The sequence below is a fragment of the Oncorhynchus kisutch genome, linkage group LG7 (genome assembly GCF_002021735.2).
Source record: "Oncorhynchus kisutch isolate 150728-3 linkage group LG7, Okis_V2, whole genome shotgun sequence".
Classification (NCBI taxonomy): domain Eukaryota; kingdom Metazoa; phylum Chordata; class Actinopteri; order Salmoniformes; family Salmonidae; genus Oncorhynchus; species Oncorhynchus kisutch.
Window position 1 is genome coordinate 45,485,348 of NC_034180.2, and position 18,583 is coordinate 45,503,930.

The 18,583-nt window shown below is 39.9% G+C and overlaps 1 protein-coding gene across 1 annotated transcript; it reads right to left on the bottom strand.

Moving 5' to 3' along the window:
• Window positions 1-352: 352 nt before the first annotated feature.
• Window positions 353-17,310, bottom strand: LOC109894659 (saposin-C-like). The gene is made up of 4 exons (XM_020488294.2): window positions 16,830-17,310; window positions 12,233-12,333; window positions 6,870-6,956; window positions 353-932 (listed from the first exon to the last, which is right to left on the bottom strand). Exons 1-4 carry the CDS (start codon window positions 16,867-16,869, stop codon window positions 771-773), a joined length of 390 nt encoding a protein of 129 aa, XP_020343883.1. The 5' UTR covers window positions 16,870-17,310; the 3' UTR covers window positions 353-770.
• Between the last annotated feature and the right edge of the window lie 1,273 nt (window positions 17,311-18,583).

Sequence of the window (18,583 nt, forward strand, 5' to 3'; positions counted from 1 at the left end):
CTAAAGGTTGCAAGATCAAATCCCCAAGCTGACAAGGTATAAATCTGTCGTTCTGCCCCTGAACAAGGCAGTTAACCCACTGTTCCTAGGCCATCATTGAAATAAGAATTTGTTCTTAACTGACTTGCCTAGTTAAATAAAGGTAAAAATGAATGTCATTTCTCCTTTAAATTTAATTTGAGCTATAACTTGGATCTTCCACGATACAATCAAATTGAGCCCTAATTCACAGGATGATTTTTCCAATGTAAAATATCCAAAAGGGAGAGACCAAGCCCCTCATTTTAGAATGCATTGCAGGGAGATAGTATACATTAATAGCAAGGGTTTTATAGTGAAATGAAGGAGACTGTTTTGAATAACCTTCAGGATTTAATTCAATAAAAATTGCAGTTGTAATCAATCAATCAATCAATCAATCAAATATATTTATGAAGCCTGTTTTACACCACCCGATGTCACAAAGTGCTATACAGAAACCCAGCCAAAAAACCCAAACAGCAAGCAATGCAGATGTAGAAGCATGGTGGCTAGGAAAACTCTCTAGAAAGGCAGGAACCTGGGAAGAAACCTAGAGAGGAACCAGGCTCTGATGAGTGGCCAGTCCTCTTCTGTCGAGATGGAATGTCAGATATTAGCAATGTTAATAAATGACTTTAAAGACTGCCATTCCATCCAGACAGTTGTGTATGAAAATAATGTTAAGGTAAGCTATGACAGCGTGTTCTGAAAGAAACGTGTGCCCAGGGCAATCATGGGTAAATGGTATTTTATTTGCATAGCTTCAATTTCTTACAGGCATCCTTTGCGTCCTCATCATTGATAAGTTCGTCAATCAGTTTTTCTTTATATTTATTGACAAGCTTCTTGCAGATGGCTTTGAGTATCCCCATGCTGCCACAAATAGAGTCCAGTTTAGCAGATATGTTATCCTGCAAGTAAAAATATAGAGAGATAGATCACTTACAGAATGTTTTTTTATGTCATTGGTGACACAAATGAATTTGCTTATATAACATTGTGAGAATTGCAGAGATATAGCAGTATAAAGGGGTTTCTCAATCATTTCAATATGAACCTGACTAGGCTTTATTATGGCTATAAAATACTGTATATTGATGAGACTGTTGTGTTTACACTGTTAGCTTGACATTTTCAGAGTAAAAACTCAACGGACACTATGACAGCTCAAACCAAGTTTATTCTTCCCAGAGGGTCAATACAGTTGCATTAGACAAAGACATGTTTAAAATAGTTGTGGTATATGTACCCGACTTTGGGTGGAGTCTCCCTCCTTCTCGCTAAACATTTGCATCTTTATTGAATCTAAGATGGCGCTGCAGTTGGACGTGTGTATCTGTCTTTGTCTTATCCCGTGTCTTATCCCATGTAAATAGCCAGTCTTTTTCGTATATATCTTAATCTCACTTTCTATCTACAAACAAAATATACTTTCCTGCAACACGCCTCACCCAGTGTGGTACGGATCTGCTATTTTTATACCTCATAGCTAGAACTTCCATCAGGAGCTAGCCAGCTAACTAGCTACTAGTCTTTGTTAGCCACGGCTAGCGGTCCTCGCCTTTTTTCCCCGTCATCAGCCAGTCTTATCTCGGACAACACCTGCCAGTCTGCACAGCGCGATATCAACCCAGAGCATATCGGACTGCTTCTCTACATCATATCATCGGATTCCTGCCGCTCTGGATCATTACACCGGATCATTACTCCGGATCATTGCAGCTTGCTAGCTGCTAATGAGTGGCTACTGTTAGCTAACACCTCTGTCCCGAAGCAAGCACCAGCTAGCCTTGAGCTAGCCTCAAGCTAGGCCGTCATTGAAAATAAGAATTTGTTCTTAACTTACTTGCCTGGTTAAATTAAGGAAATAAAAAAATGATATATATATATATATACCAGCTAATGCTAGGGCTACAATACCTCCTTTGCTAATTTGCCTGAACCCTTTATTGTCAACATGGAGCCCCGTCAATCCATCACGACTGGACTGCCGACATGATCGCCCGATGTGTTCTCAACAAGCTATTATGTTACGATGTTGCCGAAAAACCATTTACTAGCGCCAGCATGCTAGTTTTTCTAAATGCTGTGTCCAGTGCTCACCTAGCATAGTAGTGACTACCGAACAGCACCTTGACTCACCTATTGCTGCTCTTTTGACCCTATGATCACTCGGGTACACAGCTGATGCCCCCGGGACTGTTTCAATAACACAGTACCTACTTTTGTTTCACTGTCGGCCCCAGCCTCGAACCAAGGTCCTGCATGTACCTAACTTACCCACTCTGCCCATTCATCTCCATGTACCCGTTGTTGCCTTAGCTCTCCTGATCAACACCTGTGATTTCTTTATGCCTCTCTCTAATGTCAATATTCCTTGTCTACTGCTGTCTTGGCTAGTTTTTACTGTTTTATTTCATTGTAGAGGCCTCGGTCCCGCTCAAAATGCCTTAGATAGCAATTTCGTCCCTCCCCACACACATGTGGAGACCTCACATGGTTTAACTTGTCCCTCCAGAGACGAAACCTCTCTCATCGTCACTCAACACCTAGGTTTACCTCCACTGTACTCGCATCCTACCATACTCTTGTCTGTACATTATGTCTTGAATCTATTCTACCATGCCCAGAAATCTGCTCCTTTTATTCTCTGTTCTCAACGCACTAGACAACCAGTTCTTATAGCCTGTAGCCATACCGGGGAGGCAGGGTAGCCTAGTGGTTAGAGTGTTGGACTAGTAACCGGAAGGTTGCATAGTTCAAATCCCTGAGCTGACAAGGTACAAATCTGCCCCTGAATAGGCAGTTAACCCACTGTTCCTAGGCCATAATTGAAAATAAGAATGTGTTCTTAACTGACTTGCCTAGTTAAATAAAGCTACACTTATCCTACTGTTCCTCTGGTGATGTAGAGGTTAATTCAGGCCCTGTAGCCCAAAGTTCAACTCCCATTCCCCAGGTGCTATCATTTGTTGACTTCTGTAACCGTAAAAGCCTTGGTTTCATGCATGTGAACATCAGCTGCCTCCTCCATAAATTTGTTTTATTCACTGCTTTAGCAGTGTCTGAATCCTGGCTTAGGAAGGCCACCAAAAATTCAGAAATGTCCATCCCCAACTACAAAAATGTTCGCCAAGATAGAACTTCCAAAGGGGGTGGAGTTAGCCTGCAGAGTTCTGTCATGCTATCCCGGTCTATGCCCAAACAGTTTGAGTTTCTACTTTTAAAAATCCACCTTTCCAGAAACAACTCTCTCACCGTTGCCGCTTGTTATAGACCACCTTCAGCCCCCAGCTGTGCCATGGACACCATATGGAATTGATTGCCACACATCTATCTTCAGAGCTCGTACTGTTAGGTGACCTAACTGAGACATGCTTAACACCCCGGCCGTCCTACAATATAAACTAGATGCCCTGAAACTCACACAAATTATCATGAAGCCTACCAGGTACAACCCTAAATCCGTAAACACGGGCACCCTCATAGATATCATCCTGACCAACATGCCCTCTAAATACACCTCTGCTGTCTTCAGCCAGGATCTCAGCGATCACTGCCTCATTGCCTGCGTCCGTAATGGATCCGCGGTCAAACGACCACCCCTCATCATTGTCAAACGCTACCTAAAACAATTTCATCAAGCAGGCCTTTCTAATCGACCTAGCCCAGGTATCCTGGAAGGATATTGACCTCATTCCGTCAGTAGTGGATGCCTGGTTATTCTTTAAAAGTGATTTCCTCGCCATCTTAAACAAGCATGCGCCATTAAAAAAATAGAACAAAGAACAGATATAGTAGCCCTTGGTTCACTCCAGACCTGGCTGGCCTTGACCAGCACAAAAACATCCTGTGGCGTACTGCAATAGCATCGAATAGCCCCCGTGATATGCAACTTTTTAGGGAAATAGGAACCAATAAACACAGGCAGTTAGGACAGCAAAGGCTAGCTTTTTCAAACAGAAATGTGCATCCTATAGCACAAACTCCAACAAGTTCTGGGACACTGTAAAGTCCATGCAGAATAAGAGCACCTCCTCTCAGCTGCCCACTGCACTGAGGCTAGGAAACACTGTCACCACCGATAAATCCATGATAATTGAGAATTTCAATAAGCATTTTTCTACGGCTGGCCATGCTTTCCACCTGGCTACCCCTACCCCGGTCAACAGCCCTGCACCCCCCACAGCAACTTGCCCAAGCCTCCCCCATTTGTCCTTCACCCAAATCCAGATAGCTGATGTTATGAAAGCTGACAAAATCTGGACCCCTACAAATCAGCCAGGCTAGACAATCTGTATTCTCTCTTTCTAAAATGATCCACTGTAATTGTTGCAACCCCTATTACTAGCCTGTTCAACCTCTCTTTCGTTTCGTCTGAGATCCCTAAATACTGAAAAGCTGCCGCGGTCATCCCTCTCTTCAAAGGCGGTGACACTCTAGACCCAAACTGTTAGAGACCTATATCTATCCTACCCTGCCTTTCTAAAGTCTTCGAAAGCCAAGTTAACAAACAGATTCCAGACAATTTCGAATCCCACCGTACCTTCTCCGCTATGCCATCTGGTTTCTGAGCTGGTCATGGGTGCACCTCAGCCACTCTCAAGGTCCTAAGCGATATCATAACCACCATCGATAAAACACAATACTGTGCAGCCGTATTCATCGGACTGGCCAAGGCTTTCTACTCTGTCAATCACCGCATTCTTATCGGCAGACTCAACAGCCTTGGTTTCTCAAATGACTGCCTTGCCTGGTTCACAAACTACTTCTCAGAGTTCAGTGTGTCAAATCGGAGAGCCTGTTGTCCGGACCTCTGGCAATCTATGGGGGTGCCACAGGGTTCAATTCTCGGGCTGACTCTTTTCTCTGTATACATCATTGATGTCGCTGCTGGTGATTCTCTGATCCACCTCAACACCATTCTGTATACTTCTGGCCATTCTTTTGACACTGTGTTAACAAACCTCCAGACGAGCTTCAATGCTATACAACACTCCTTCCATGGCCTCCAACTGCTCTTAAATGCAATTAAAACTAAATGCATGCTCTTCAACCGATTGCTGCCCTCACCAGCCCGCCCTTCTAGCGTCACTACTCTGGACGGTTCTGACTTAGAATATGTGGACAACTACAAATACCTAGGTGTCTGGTTCGACTGTAAACTCTCCTTCCAGACTCACATTAAGCATCTCCAATCCAAAATTAAATCTAGAATTGGCTTCCTATTTCGCAACAAAGCATCCTTCACTCATGCTGCCAAACATACCATCGTAAAACAAACTATCCTACCGATCCTTGACTTTGGCTATGTCCTTTACAAAATAGCCTCCGTGTCACGCCCTGGCCTTAGTATTCTGTGTTTTCTTTATTATGTTGGTTAGGCCAGGGTGTGACATGGGTGATTTATGTATCTTGTTTTGTCTAGGGGTTTTGTAGTCTATGGAGTTGTGTTCAGTTGAGTGTTCTAGGTAAGTCTATGGTTGCCTGGAGTGGTTCTCAATCAGAGGCAGGTGTTTATCGTTGTCTCTGATTGGGAACCATATTTAGGCAGTCATATTCTTTGGGTATTTTGTGGGTGATTGTTCCTGTCTCTGTGTTTTGCACCAGTTAGGACTGTTTTGGTTTTTCCACGTTTTCTAATTTTGTATAGTGTTCACGTTTTCATCTTTCATTAAAGATGTTTATAAATAACCACTCTGCATTTTGGTCCTCCTCTCCTTCACAGGAAGAAAACCGTTACACTCCGACACTCTACTCAGCAAATTGGATGTAGTCTATCACAGTGCATTCTGTTTTGTCACCAAAGCCCCATATACTACCCACCACTGCGACCTGTATGCTCTAGGTAAAGCCACGCCTTATCTCAGCTCACTGGTCACCATAGCAGCACCCACCCGTAGCACACGTTCCAGCAGGTATATTTCACTGGTTACCCCCAAAGCCATCTCCTCTTTTGGCCGCCTTTCCTTCCAGTTCTCTGCTGCCAATGACCGAAACTAATTGCAAAAATCACCGAAGCTGGAGACTTATATCTCCCTCACTAACTTTAAGCATCAGCTGTCAGAGCAGCTTACCGATCATTGTACCTTTACATAGCCCATCTGTAAATAGCCCACCCAACTAACTCATCCCCATATATTTGTTTTGTGCCTTTACACCCCAGTATTTCTACTTGCACATCTATCACTCCAGTGTTTAATTGCTAAACTGTAATTATTTTGCCACTAAAGCCTATTTATTGCCTTACCTCCCTAATCTTACTACATTTGCCCACACTGTATATAGACTTTTCTATTTTGTTATTGACTGTAAGTTTGTTTATCCCATGTGTAACTCTGTGTTATTTGTGTTGCACTACTTTGTTATATCTTGGCCAGGTAGCAGTTGTAAATGAGAACTTGTTCTCAACTGGCCTACCTGGTTAAATAAAGGTGAATATTTTTAGGCAGAAAACTAAGTGATACGGGCAATAAACTTTTTTTTCTCTTAACGTGACCAGACATACCTCGACCCCCTTCATCACTAATCCATGGCTATCTCCCCTCTCCCCTCACGTGATCGTTTTCCCTGCACTCAGCACATTCCAAGCTTAATTGCACACACCATATACCTTCCTCCTACAGATAACCATTAACTTCTGGTGTCGACCCTCTAAATCTAAGCACTCAATAGTTCAATAGGATACCTGAAAATTAACCCTATCCCAAGTTTAGACGTTAGCACCCAGAATCCATCAACACTACAACTAAAAAGTGTATTTGCATTATATTTATTAAAGAGTGTAAAGCTAACGTGAGTTTGTTCTGTGACTGTAAAATGGAAGGTGAGCAATCTGTCATCATTACCTTGTTATTATCACCATCCAGCTGGGCCTTGACCTTGTTGATGATGCGCTTACACGCAAAGCAGGTACCTGGAAGGACAGCTTTGATCTGAGGGAGAGGGAGACATTTTAGGTTACAAAAATTATCAGGTATTTACTTAAATATGACATGGCAAAATGGTATAGCCAAATAATGACATTAACCTAGATTAATGTTTCTTTCTTTCTTTGGGATTAATTAAAACAATCAACACTGGGCTTAGTCTGTTTCTGCTCTCTTCACATGTTTGGCATGACAATGGGTGACAAGGAGTTGGGATGGTAGCACAAACAGACTGGCACTGGTGCTACCATTTTTTTCATGCAACCTCATGCAAACCCCAATTTCTTTAGGCTTCCCAGCTAGCACATACCGTTCTGAGAACCACGTGTCTTAGAGCTTGGTGAGAGCGTTGTTGACCTATGGTTATTTTGCAAACAAACTTCCCGCAACTTTCTGGGAAAGTTGCTTCCCACAGACGTCAAATCGATGTCTATTCCACATTGGTTCAGCGTAATTTCATTTGAAATTACATGGATACATCGTTGATTCAAAATGTGTGTGCCCAGTGGGTTGGCTTTGGAACATTCTCAGCACATTTAAGGAACTTCACATGAAACAATTTTATAAAATTACTTTAATATAAGCTTTCCTAAAAATTCAAACATGGTTACATTTACATTTTGGTAATGTTCTCTGAACGTTCTCAACTGTTTTGACATCGGGAATGTTCTCAAATAGTTCAGTGAATGTTAAGAAACACCGTACTTCTGTGGGAATTTCATTACTGTAGCATAATGTTTCCTCATGGTTCTATTTAAAGTCATGTTCTCAAATTGTTCCACGACTGTTCAGAAGCAACGTTGTTCTGTGGGAATTTCTGTACTTAAGCATTAAGTTGTTTTCATGGTTCTATTCATTCATGTTCTCAAATCTTTCTGAGAAAGTTAAGAAAACCATGGACACAACTTGAACAAAGAATGCTATTTAAAAACATAGACATTCCGTTCTCAGCATGAACAAAACTCTATCCTGTTAACTTCTTGACGCACCCATCCCGTTAGCGGGATCATTTTCATCAACACCCGCTGAATTTCAGTGCGCCAAATTATAATTAAATGTCTAAATGTTCATGAAATCAATAATATAGCAATATAGCAAAACACAGCTTAGCGTGTTGTTAATCCACCTGGCGTGTCAGATTTTAATACAGCTTTTCTTCGAAAGCATAACAAGCGTTTATGTAAGAGCATCTCTCTCAGTAGACAAAATATTACTAACACCTAGTAGCCAAGTAGATTGGTCACGAAAGTTAGAAAAGCAATAGATTAAATCGCTTACCTTTGATGATCTTCGGATGTTTTCACTCACGAGACTCCCAGTTACACAATAAATGTTCCTTTTGTTCCATAAAGATTATTTTTATATCCAAAATACCTCTATTTGTTTGGCGCGTTATGTTCAGAAATCCACAGGCTTGAGCGGTCACGACATCGCAGACGAAAATTCCACATAGTATCCGTAATGTCCACAGAAACATGTCAGACGTTTTTTTATAAACAATCCTCAGGTTGAAGTCAACGTTTAACCTCTAGCGACGAGCAATCCCGTATCCGGGAGCGTAATCATAGCCTCAAGCTCATTACCATAACACAACGTTTCCTATTCATGAAAATCGCAAATGAAATGAAATAAATATATTCAAACACAAGCTTAGCCTTTTGTTAACAACACTGTCATCTCAGATTTTCAAAATATGCTTTTCAACCAAAGCTACACAAGCATTTGTGATAGCCTAGCATAGCATTAAGCCTAGCATTCAGCAGGCAACATTTTCACAAAAACAAGAAAAGCATTCAAATAAAATAATTTACCTTTGAAGAACTTTGGATGTTTTCAATGACGAGACTCTTAGTTAGATAGCAAATGTTCATTTTTTCCAAAAAGATTATTTGTGTAGAAGAAATAGCTCAGTTTTGTTCATCACGTTTGGCAAAAAAAAAGACCGGAAAATGCAGTCACTTACAACGCCAAACTTTTTTCCAAATTAGCTCCATAATATCGACAGAAACATGGCAAACATTGTTTAGAATCAATCCTCAAGGTGTTTTTCACATATCTATTCGATAATCTATCAGTGATGGCAGTTGGCTTCTCATCAGAAGCAAACGGAAAAATACTGCAGCAGGAGATTACGCAATAATTGCGACGGAGGACACCAAGCGACCACCTGGTAGATGTAGTCTCTTATGGTCAATCCTCCAATGATATGCCTACAAATACGTCACAATGCTGTCGACACCTTGGGGAAGCGACAGAAAGCCTAAGCTCATTCGTGGCCCATTCACAGCCATATAAGGAGTCATTGGCATGAGGCAGTTTTAAAAAATGCGGCACTTCCTGATTGGATTTTTATCTGGGTTTTTTCTGTAACATCAGTTCTGTGGCACTCACAGACAATATCGTTGCAGTTTTGGAAACGTCAGAATGTTTTCTTTCCAAAGCTGTCAATTATATGCATAGTCGAGCATCTTTTCGTGACAAAATATCTTGTTTAAAATGGGAACGTTTTTCATCCAAAAATTTAAATAGCGCCCCCTATATCCAAGAAGTTAAAAATACCTAAAGTTGTATTACAAAAGTAGTTTGAAATGTTTTGGCAAAGTTTACAGGTAACTTTTGAGATATTTTGTAGTGACGTTGCTCAAATTGGAAGCTGTTTTTTTCTGGATCAATCGTGCCAAAGAAATTGACATTTTGGATATATATGGACGGAATTAATCGAACAAAAGGACCATTTGTGATGTTTATGGGACATATTGGAGTGCCAACAAAAGAAGCATGTCAAAGGTAAGGAATTATTTAAATTTTATTTCTGCGTTTTGTGTTGCGCCTGCAGGGTTGAAATATGCTACTCTCTCTTTTACTGTTGTGCTATCATCAGATAATAGCATCTTATGCTTTTGCCGAAAAGCCTTTTTGAAATCTGACATGTTGGCTGGATTCACAACGAGTGTAGGTTTAATTTGGTATCTTACATGTGTGATTTAATGAAAGTTAGATTTTATATAATTTTATTTGAATTTGTCGCTCTGCATTTTACCTGGAAATTGGCGAAGTGGGACACAAGCGTCCCCCCTATCCCAGAGAGGTTAAATTAATCCAGGCGCATTGTCAGATTTCAATAAAGCTTTACGACGAAAATATAACATGCGATTAACCTCCGGGCAGCTCTAAAATTAATCACTTACCTTTGAAGATCTTCATATGGTTGCAGTCACAAGAGTCCCAGCTACACTATAATGTTTGTTTTGTTCGATAAAGTCCCTCTTTGTATCCCAAAAGCTCAGTTTTGTTGGTGCGTTTTGTTCATTAATCCACACGCTACAAGGCGGTCATGCAGACGAATTCATCCTAATAGTACCGGTAAAGTTCGTCGAAACATGTCAAACAATGTTTACAATTAATCCTCAGGTTGTCAATTGTCTAAATAATCGATAATATTTAAACCGGACAATAGCGTATTCAATAGAAAGGAAAGACAACGAAGGGCGTGTAATCGGTCACGAGCGCAAACCAGCTCTGAATTCTTCCTCAGTCCACTGACAAAAGGTCTCATTCTTCTTCATTTTTCAGACGACAAGCCTGAAACAAGGTCTAAAGACTGTTGACATCTAGTGGAAGCCATAGGAACTGCAATCTGGATCCTAACCCATTAGATACTGTATAGGCTTTCAATTGAAAATACCCACATCAAAAAAATCCCACATCCTGGATGGATTTTCCTCAGGTTTTCGCCTGCCATATCAGTTCTGTTATAATCATAGACATTAAACTTTAGAGTGTTTTCTATCCAAATCTACCAATTATATGCATGTCCTAGCTTCTGGGCCTGATTAACAGGCAGTTTACTTTGGGCACGCTTCTCATCCAGACGTCGAAATACTGCCCAAGCCATAAGAAGTGTGAAGTATGTTTTCTGGGGACAAATTCCCTGCCATCCAGGACCTCTATATCAGGAGGTGTCAGAGAAAGGCCCTAAAAATTGTGAAAGACTGCAGCCACCAGGGTCATAAACTATTCTATATGCTACCCCACGGCAAGCAGTACCGGAGTGCCAAGTCTTTGACAAAAAGGCATATAAACAGCTTCTACCCTCAGGCAATAAGACTGCTGAACAGTTAATCAAATGGCTACCCGCACAATTTAAATTTAACCCCTTTGTTATTTGTTTCTTGATCTAAATTGGCTTCCTTGCACTGGCTCTATGCACACTCACTAGACTCAATCTACACACTCACACATACTACACTGACACTCCAACACACTCATACGCTCACACACACACACCACATACATATTGACGACACTCACACATGGACACACTCCCACATACACTGCTGCTATTCTGTTTATTATATATCTTGATTGCCTAGACACTTTTACCCCTACCCACATGTACATACTAAATTTCCTCAACTGCCTCGTACCCCTGCACATTGACTTGGTACTGGTGCTCCTTGTAAATAGCCTCATTATTGTTTTTATTGAGTTACAATTTCTTTTTTTATTTAGCAAATATGTGTGTTCCTTTTTTAACTCTACACTGTTGAGACTGGGCATGTAAGTAAGCATTTCACTGTAAAGTTGTGTTGGCCGTGCCCACTAATTGACCACACCTGATCTTAATGAGTGCTTGTTTCCTTTGAAATGGCATGCTAGTTTCATTCTGGTGGCTCAGTGGACTAATTCTGTGTTACAATACAAAATATATGTGTTTGCATAATTAATGAATAAGGAATTTCCATGTGTCCTATCTGTGCTTGGAGTTCAAAGAAATAAGCTAGCAGTGTTATTAAAGTCTTATTGAAACATTTAGTGGAAGTTATTCAAAAACCTAAAAATAACCTATAATTTCCCTTCTCAAAGCATTAATATAACCTCCCAGAAAAGCATTAAAGGAACCAAAATAAAACGTTCTCAGAACCTCTCTGCAACATAAATGTTCCCAGAACAGACAAAATGTTCCTTTCTGTTCTCAGAATGTAAAACAAAAGTGTCCAGTTTTACTGGTCAGAAAAAATATATCTTCTTTCCCACAGCCAATGTTAAACCAAAAACATATGTTCCCACACCTTCCAAGGAACCAAATGTGCTAGCTGGGTATTGTGTTGGGCAGTGTTTCTCAACTAGAGTCCATGAGTATCCCCAACAGTACAAATTATTTGGTAGACCCGGACAAGCATACCAGATTCAACTTATTAACTAGTTATCAAACTGAATCAGGTGTTTTTGTCCGGGGCAGTACTCACTAATACAATACAATGAAAAGTCTCCAACACTACCTCGGCATGGTTGTCATCTCTGTCCATTAGGTAGGCCCCCCACATGTCCTCCTCCTCTTTCAGATTCCCCCCACCTTGAGACTTGAAGGACTGAGCAAAGGCTACAAAAAAAGATTCTATTAGCATTGTAATTTTATGACAAAAACGGTAACATCTTTACAATAGGTAAATGGTCAATCCATTTGGATTCAATCACTTTTTGACAGCACCCCTTTCGATTTGAATGATTCCGTTCATATATGACCATTGTAGGAGTGCTCAGAAAGTGACATTTTAGACCTGAATGCCAAGATATTAAAGAGATAAAGGTGTTCAATGTTTACATATTTTGCATAACCCACCATACTATGAGACATCCATGTCTTCATCACTGGGAAATATTCAATGGTTGAGATTAATAAAATTTAAAAGCTTACAAACGGGGTTGTCAAATATTTTATCATTTCTGGGGGAAAAAGGTTTAAAATAAATCAATGATCTAAAAACATGAACATTTCTATTTTTTTCATGTTGACAGATGTTGTAGTTTAGACCCTATTCTACATCATCATCTAAGTTGTGTTGTGCCCGCCATCGGTTGAGACACAACATGCTCTTGAAGACAGGGTGGATATCATGTTTTGGCTGATAAATGTACTAAAATGTGAATCTAATGGTTGGAGGTCCACACATCAGAGAATGTTGACTTGAATGGGAATATCTGTTGTTAAAGATTATACTGTCAATCCTCCATAGGAAACCTATTGAAATCATAAAAGATACCAGAATAGACATGACCATTTAAATTGACATTTGGCAGCGGGTGGGTCATCTTTGTGGGAGTAATTAGAAGTAAAATGTACTATTAATTTAAAATGTAAATGGTTTACCATCTAAGTTGCAGTGGTCTTGAAGGCATAGGTACCATCTATTAATTATTTTTTCTATGATTTGAAATGACACGCATGTTGTCTCAACCGATGGCGGAAACAACACAAAAAGCTCAGATTTGAAATAGGGTTTAAGCTTTAAATAATCGGAGTTGAATAGTTTTTAGATGCATTATTTTTTTAAATAAAATAAAACGTGAAGTAAGTGGATCAGCTTTAATATTGCAGATTGTTGCTTCCATCAATGTAATCGTCTGCATAATTTTCAATCCCCCATATATTTTTGGGGTAAATATATATATCTATATACAGTTAAAGTCTGAAGTTTACATAAACTTAGGTTGGAGTCAATCAAACTCGTTTTTCAACCACTCCATACATTTCATGTTAACAAACTATAGTTTAGGAAAGTCGGTTAGGACATCTACTTTGTGCATGACGCAATTAATTGTTCCACCAATTGTGTACAGACAGATTATTTCACTTATAATTCACTGTATCACAATTCCAGTGGGTCAGAAGTTTACATACACTAAGTTGAATGTGCCTTTTAAACAGCTTGGAAAATTCCAGAAAATTATATCATGGCTTCAGAAGCTTCTGATAGGCTAATTGACTTCATTTGAGTCAAATGGAGGTGTACCTGTGGATGTATTTCAAGGCCAACCTTCAAACTCAGTGCCTCTGCTTGACATCATTTGAAAATTAAAAGAAATTAGCCAAGACCTCAAAAAAGGAAATTGTAGACCTCCACAAGTTTGATTCATCCTTGGGAGCAATTACCAAATGCCTGAAGGTACCACATTCATCTGTACAACCAATAGTACGCAAGTATAAACACCATGGGACGACGCAGCCGCCACACCGCTCAGGAAGGAGACGCCTTTTGTCTCCTAGAGATGAACGTACTTTGGTGCGAAAAGTGCAAATCAATCCCAGAACAACAGCAAAGGACCTTGTGAAGATGCTGGAGGAAACAGTTACAAAAGCGTCTATTTCCACAGTAAAACGAGTCCTATATCGACATAACCTGAAAGGTGCCATAAAAAAGCCAGACTACGGTTTGCAACTGCAGATGGGGACAAAGACCGTACTTTTTGGAGAAATGTGCCCTGGTCTGATGAAATAAAAATAGAACTGTTTGGCCATAATGACCATCGTTATGTTTGGAGGAAAAAGGGGGATGCTTGCTGATGAACACCATCCCAACCGTGAAGCACAGGGGTGGCAGCATCATGTTGTGGGGGTGCTTTGCTGTAGGAGGGCCTGTTGCACTTATCAAAATAGATGGCATAATGAGGTAGGAAAATTATTTGGCTATATTGAAGCAACATTTCAAGACATCGGTCAGGAAGTTAAAGCTTGGTCACAAATGGGTCTTCCTAATGGACAATGACCCCAAGCATTCTTCCAAAGTTGTAGCAAAATGAAGTTGAGGACAACAAAGTCAAGATATTGGAGTGGCCATCACAAAGCCCTGACCTCAATCCCATAACATGTGTGGGCAGAACTGAAAAAGTGTGTGCGAGCAAGGAGGCCTAACAAACTGACTCGGTTACACCAGCTCTGTCAGGAGGAATGGGCTAAAATTCACCCACCTTATTGTGGGAAGATTGTGGAAGGATACCCAAAATGTTTGACCCAAGTTTAAAAAATGTCATTGTGAAAAACTGAGTTTAAATGTATTTGGCGGGAGTTTACATACACCTTAACCAAATCATTTTAAACTCAGTTTTTCACAATTCCTGACATTTAATCCAAGCAAAAATTCCCTGGATTTCTATTTGACATATATATTGTCAATTGTGCTGTGATGCTTCACAAAAGTACTGAAACTTTCTATTCTCATAGCTTCTACAGTTTGTAAATTAAAGATTTAAAAAATGATTATGATAAAATAATTATTATATTTTTGGTCGATTGACTATGACTTTTAAAATCACCCAGTATTGCTATCTGCAGCATTAGTACTAGGTAAATGTTGCTATTCTTCAATTCTTCAGCCATTCCTGGACCTGTGACCAAAAACAAGCTACATATGGACAGTACCATTATAAATTATATAATGCCTTTGCTTTCCTCGCAGCAATATCTACAGAGCTGGGAAGATTGTATCCCCCATGTATATAACATTCTATTGGTTGCAATAATTTTGTATAGACATTTTAATTGAACATTTTGAAGTTTTGAATCAGGCGTTGTTTTGCATTTCAGTTCATAAACCATGTGCCATTGAATCAGTACATCGAAAAATCTAGGTATAGGTTAATAAGCCACATTTGTTTATTGTCCAATAACATATTTAAAATAATACATCTACCTTGATGATGTGTTTGGACAATTAGCACGATTAGATCAAAATTACTGTTAATTAATATTACCACCCCTTTTGAATTTCTTTGCCCGTGGGAAAAATATATTCCCCCCCCCCAGTCCTTTTTCCACAAAACTTCATCTAAAATTGTTGAATGAGTTTCCTGTAAACAATAGATATTATATTCCTTCTCTTTAGCCAGGTAAATACTGATAGTCTTTTCTTATTATCTTTCTTATGATCTGCCATATAAACATTACAATTATAACTGGCTATACTTATTTCACCAATTACCATAATGAAACACACGTTTCTATTCTATTTATCATAATATAAGGTTTGTAAACGTACCATTAAAATATAACATGATAATTGAATGTCTAAAGCTGATGATATTTGCATTGCAACTGAGTAAACGTCCAATTGGTCCCCACTATTCCACCCACTAAAAGCCCTCCTCATCCCGAGTTGGGTTGTCATCCCAATGCCCGGCAGACCGCCAAAAGGCCCCCAGGATCCCATGGACCCGAGAGACTGGGACCCATCCTTCGAAAAGAGCACCCAGTGCCACCCACAAAACAGAAGCAGATCAACTGTCAAATGCATTTCCATCGCCCTTACCTCGATTTGTATTATATATAGCCATTAAAAAATATATACATTAAAAATCCTGTTTATCTTATTTTCCATAATTAGCCATTTATACTGTATATGTAGTAATGTAGACAGTTTATGCAAAGGATTTTTAACTCTCACCAGTCTCACCATTTACCAAAATTACATTATGGCAAGCGTTTATTATTTTAGCAAACAATTATTGTGATTCATCCTATATTGTCCCGAACATATTTTACTCCCTCGCAACAGTTATGGGATACACAGCCACACACACACACACACTCATACACACTCATACACACTCAACCCCTCCCCCACAACAACCATAGACTCAGATTCTGAACAGTTGCAAAAACCCAGAGCCCAACTCAAGAAAGGTCTAGATTTATGAATGCATATACAGTTGCAGCTGTATGAGAAGGTCTGCAAAACTGAGCAAAAAAATGGGCAGAAATGGGGAGATTTGATTAACCATTGTCATGTTAACAGTTTTCAAAATGACAATTCTTTATAAAAGAAAAATATTCAAGACATAATAAAATACTGTAGATTGATAACACTTGTAAGCATTTAAATTATATCAAACTCAACTGTTTATCTTTTCCAGTGATGAAGACATGGATGTCTCATGGTATGGTGGGGTATGAAAAATTATTCAACTTTGAGCACCTTTGTCTCCTGAATGTTAATCAGGTCCAAAATGTTACTTTCTGACCAGTTCTTCCATGGGCAAACATGTATTGAATTAAAATGGACTTACCCTAAAGCTGGATTTCAATATGACCCATATATTTACCTGCACAAACCAGCAGAAGACCGATATTGATGACCCTCATCTTCTTCTCAGTCAAAAGGTAGAAATGGATAATAAAGCAACTGTTGTAAGCCAGTGTAGTTAACTTGGTCCTGGTTGGAGAGCACAGAATGTCTGCTCTTTTCTACCCATTGCCTCTGGCTTGATTGGTTGCCGTTGCGGAGGGGAAGGAGCGTGGTTGGCAAGGTTAAGGGATTGGATCTGAGCCCGGGTGGGGGGGGGGCGGGGGGGGGGGGCAATATTGTCGTTTAAGGTATTTTATAAATGGGCATTGAAACACTATCATTTTTCAAAGCGAAGATCAGAAAGCTGACATCCTTTTTCACTAGCTGTACCACAAATACAGATAACTGCCCAAATAAAGGAAACACCAACAGAGTGTCTTAATAGGGTGTTGGGCATCCACGAGCCAGAACAGCTTCAATTCACCTTGGCATAGATTCTACAGGTTTCTGAAACATCACTGGAGGGATGCAACTCCTGTCCCTCATCTACTCAAGTGTTTCCATTATTTTGGCAGTTATATGTAAATGCTACATCCTGACTTGTGGCAACTCAGTGTGCGCCCTAAAACGTTCACAACCTAGAGCCAACACATTTTCTAAATGTGTACACAATTGACAAGCCCATTTACATTTTATATGATAGTAGTGCTCTCCTAACCATGCTAATGTATGACATTGAAATTAAGTGGAATGCTGCAGAGATTTGAATCTGATTTCACCTGACCACAACGCCTCTCCCTATCTGTTGTCTGCTGATAATGAGAGTGAACTTTAAAATGTATCAGCTATGTAGTAACAGGTTTAATGACCAAATAAATGCAGTAAAGCCAAATGGAAAAGGTTGCTGTTTGTGGGAGACTCGATTTAAATGTTTGTACACTGCCTTCGGAATGTATTCAGACTCATTTTTTACACATTTGGTACCTTAAAGCCTTATTCTAAAATGATTTTTTTTATCCTCAGCAATCTACACACAATACCCCATAATGACAAAGTGAAAACAAGTTTAGAAATTTTTACAAATGTATAAAATATTACAAACAGAAATAACTTATTTACATAAGTATTCAGACCTTTTGCTATTAGACTCGAAATTAAGCTCAGGTGCATCCGGTTTCGATTAATCATCCTTAATATGTTTCTACAACTTGAATGGAGTCCACCTGTGGTAAATTCACTTGATTGGACATGATTTGGAAAGGCACACACTTGTCTATACAAGAGCCCACAGTTGACAACGCATGTTAGAGCAAAAACGAAGCCATGGGGTCGAAGGAATTGTCCGTAGAACTCCGAGACAAGATTGTGTTGAGGCAAAGATCTGGGGAAGGGTACCAAACCATTTCTGCAGCATTAAAGGTCGCCAAAAACACAGTGGCCTCCATCATTCTTAAATGGAAGAAGTTTGGAACCACCAAGCAATCGGGGGAGAAGGGCCTTGGTCAGGGAGGTGACCAAGAACCCGATGGTCACTCTGACAGAGCTCCAGAGTTCCTCTTTGGAGATGGGAGGACCTTCTAGAAGGACAACCATCTCTGCAGCGCTCCACCAATCAGCCCTTCATGGTAGAGTGGCCAGACGGAAGCCACTCCTCAGTAAAAGGCACATGACAGCCCGCTTGACAAAAGTCACCTAAAGACTCTCCGACCTTGAGAAAGAAGATTCTCTGGTCTGATGAAACCAAGATTAAACTATTTGGTTTAAATGCCAATAGTCACGTCTGGAGGAAAC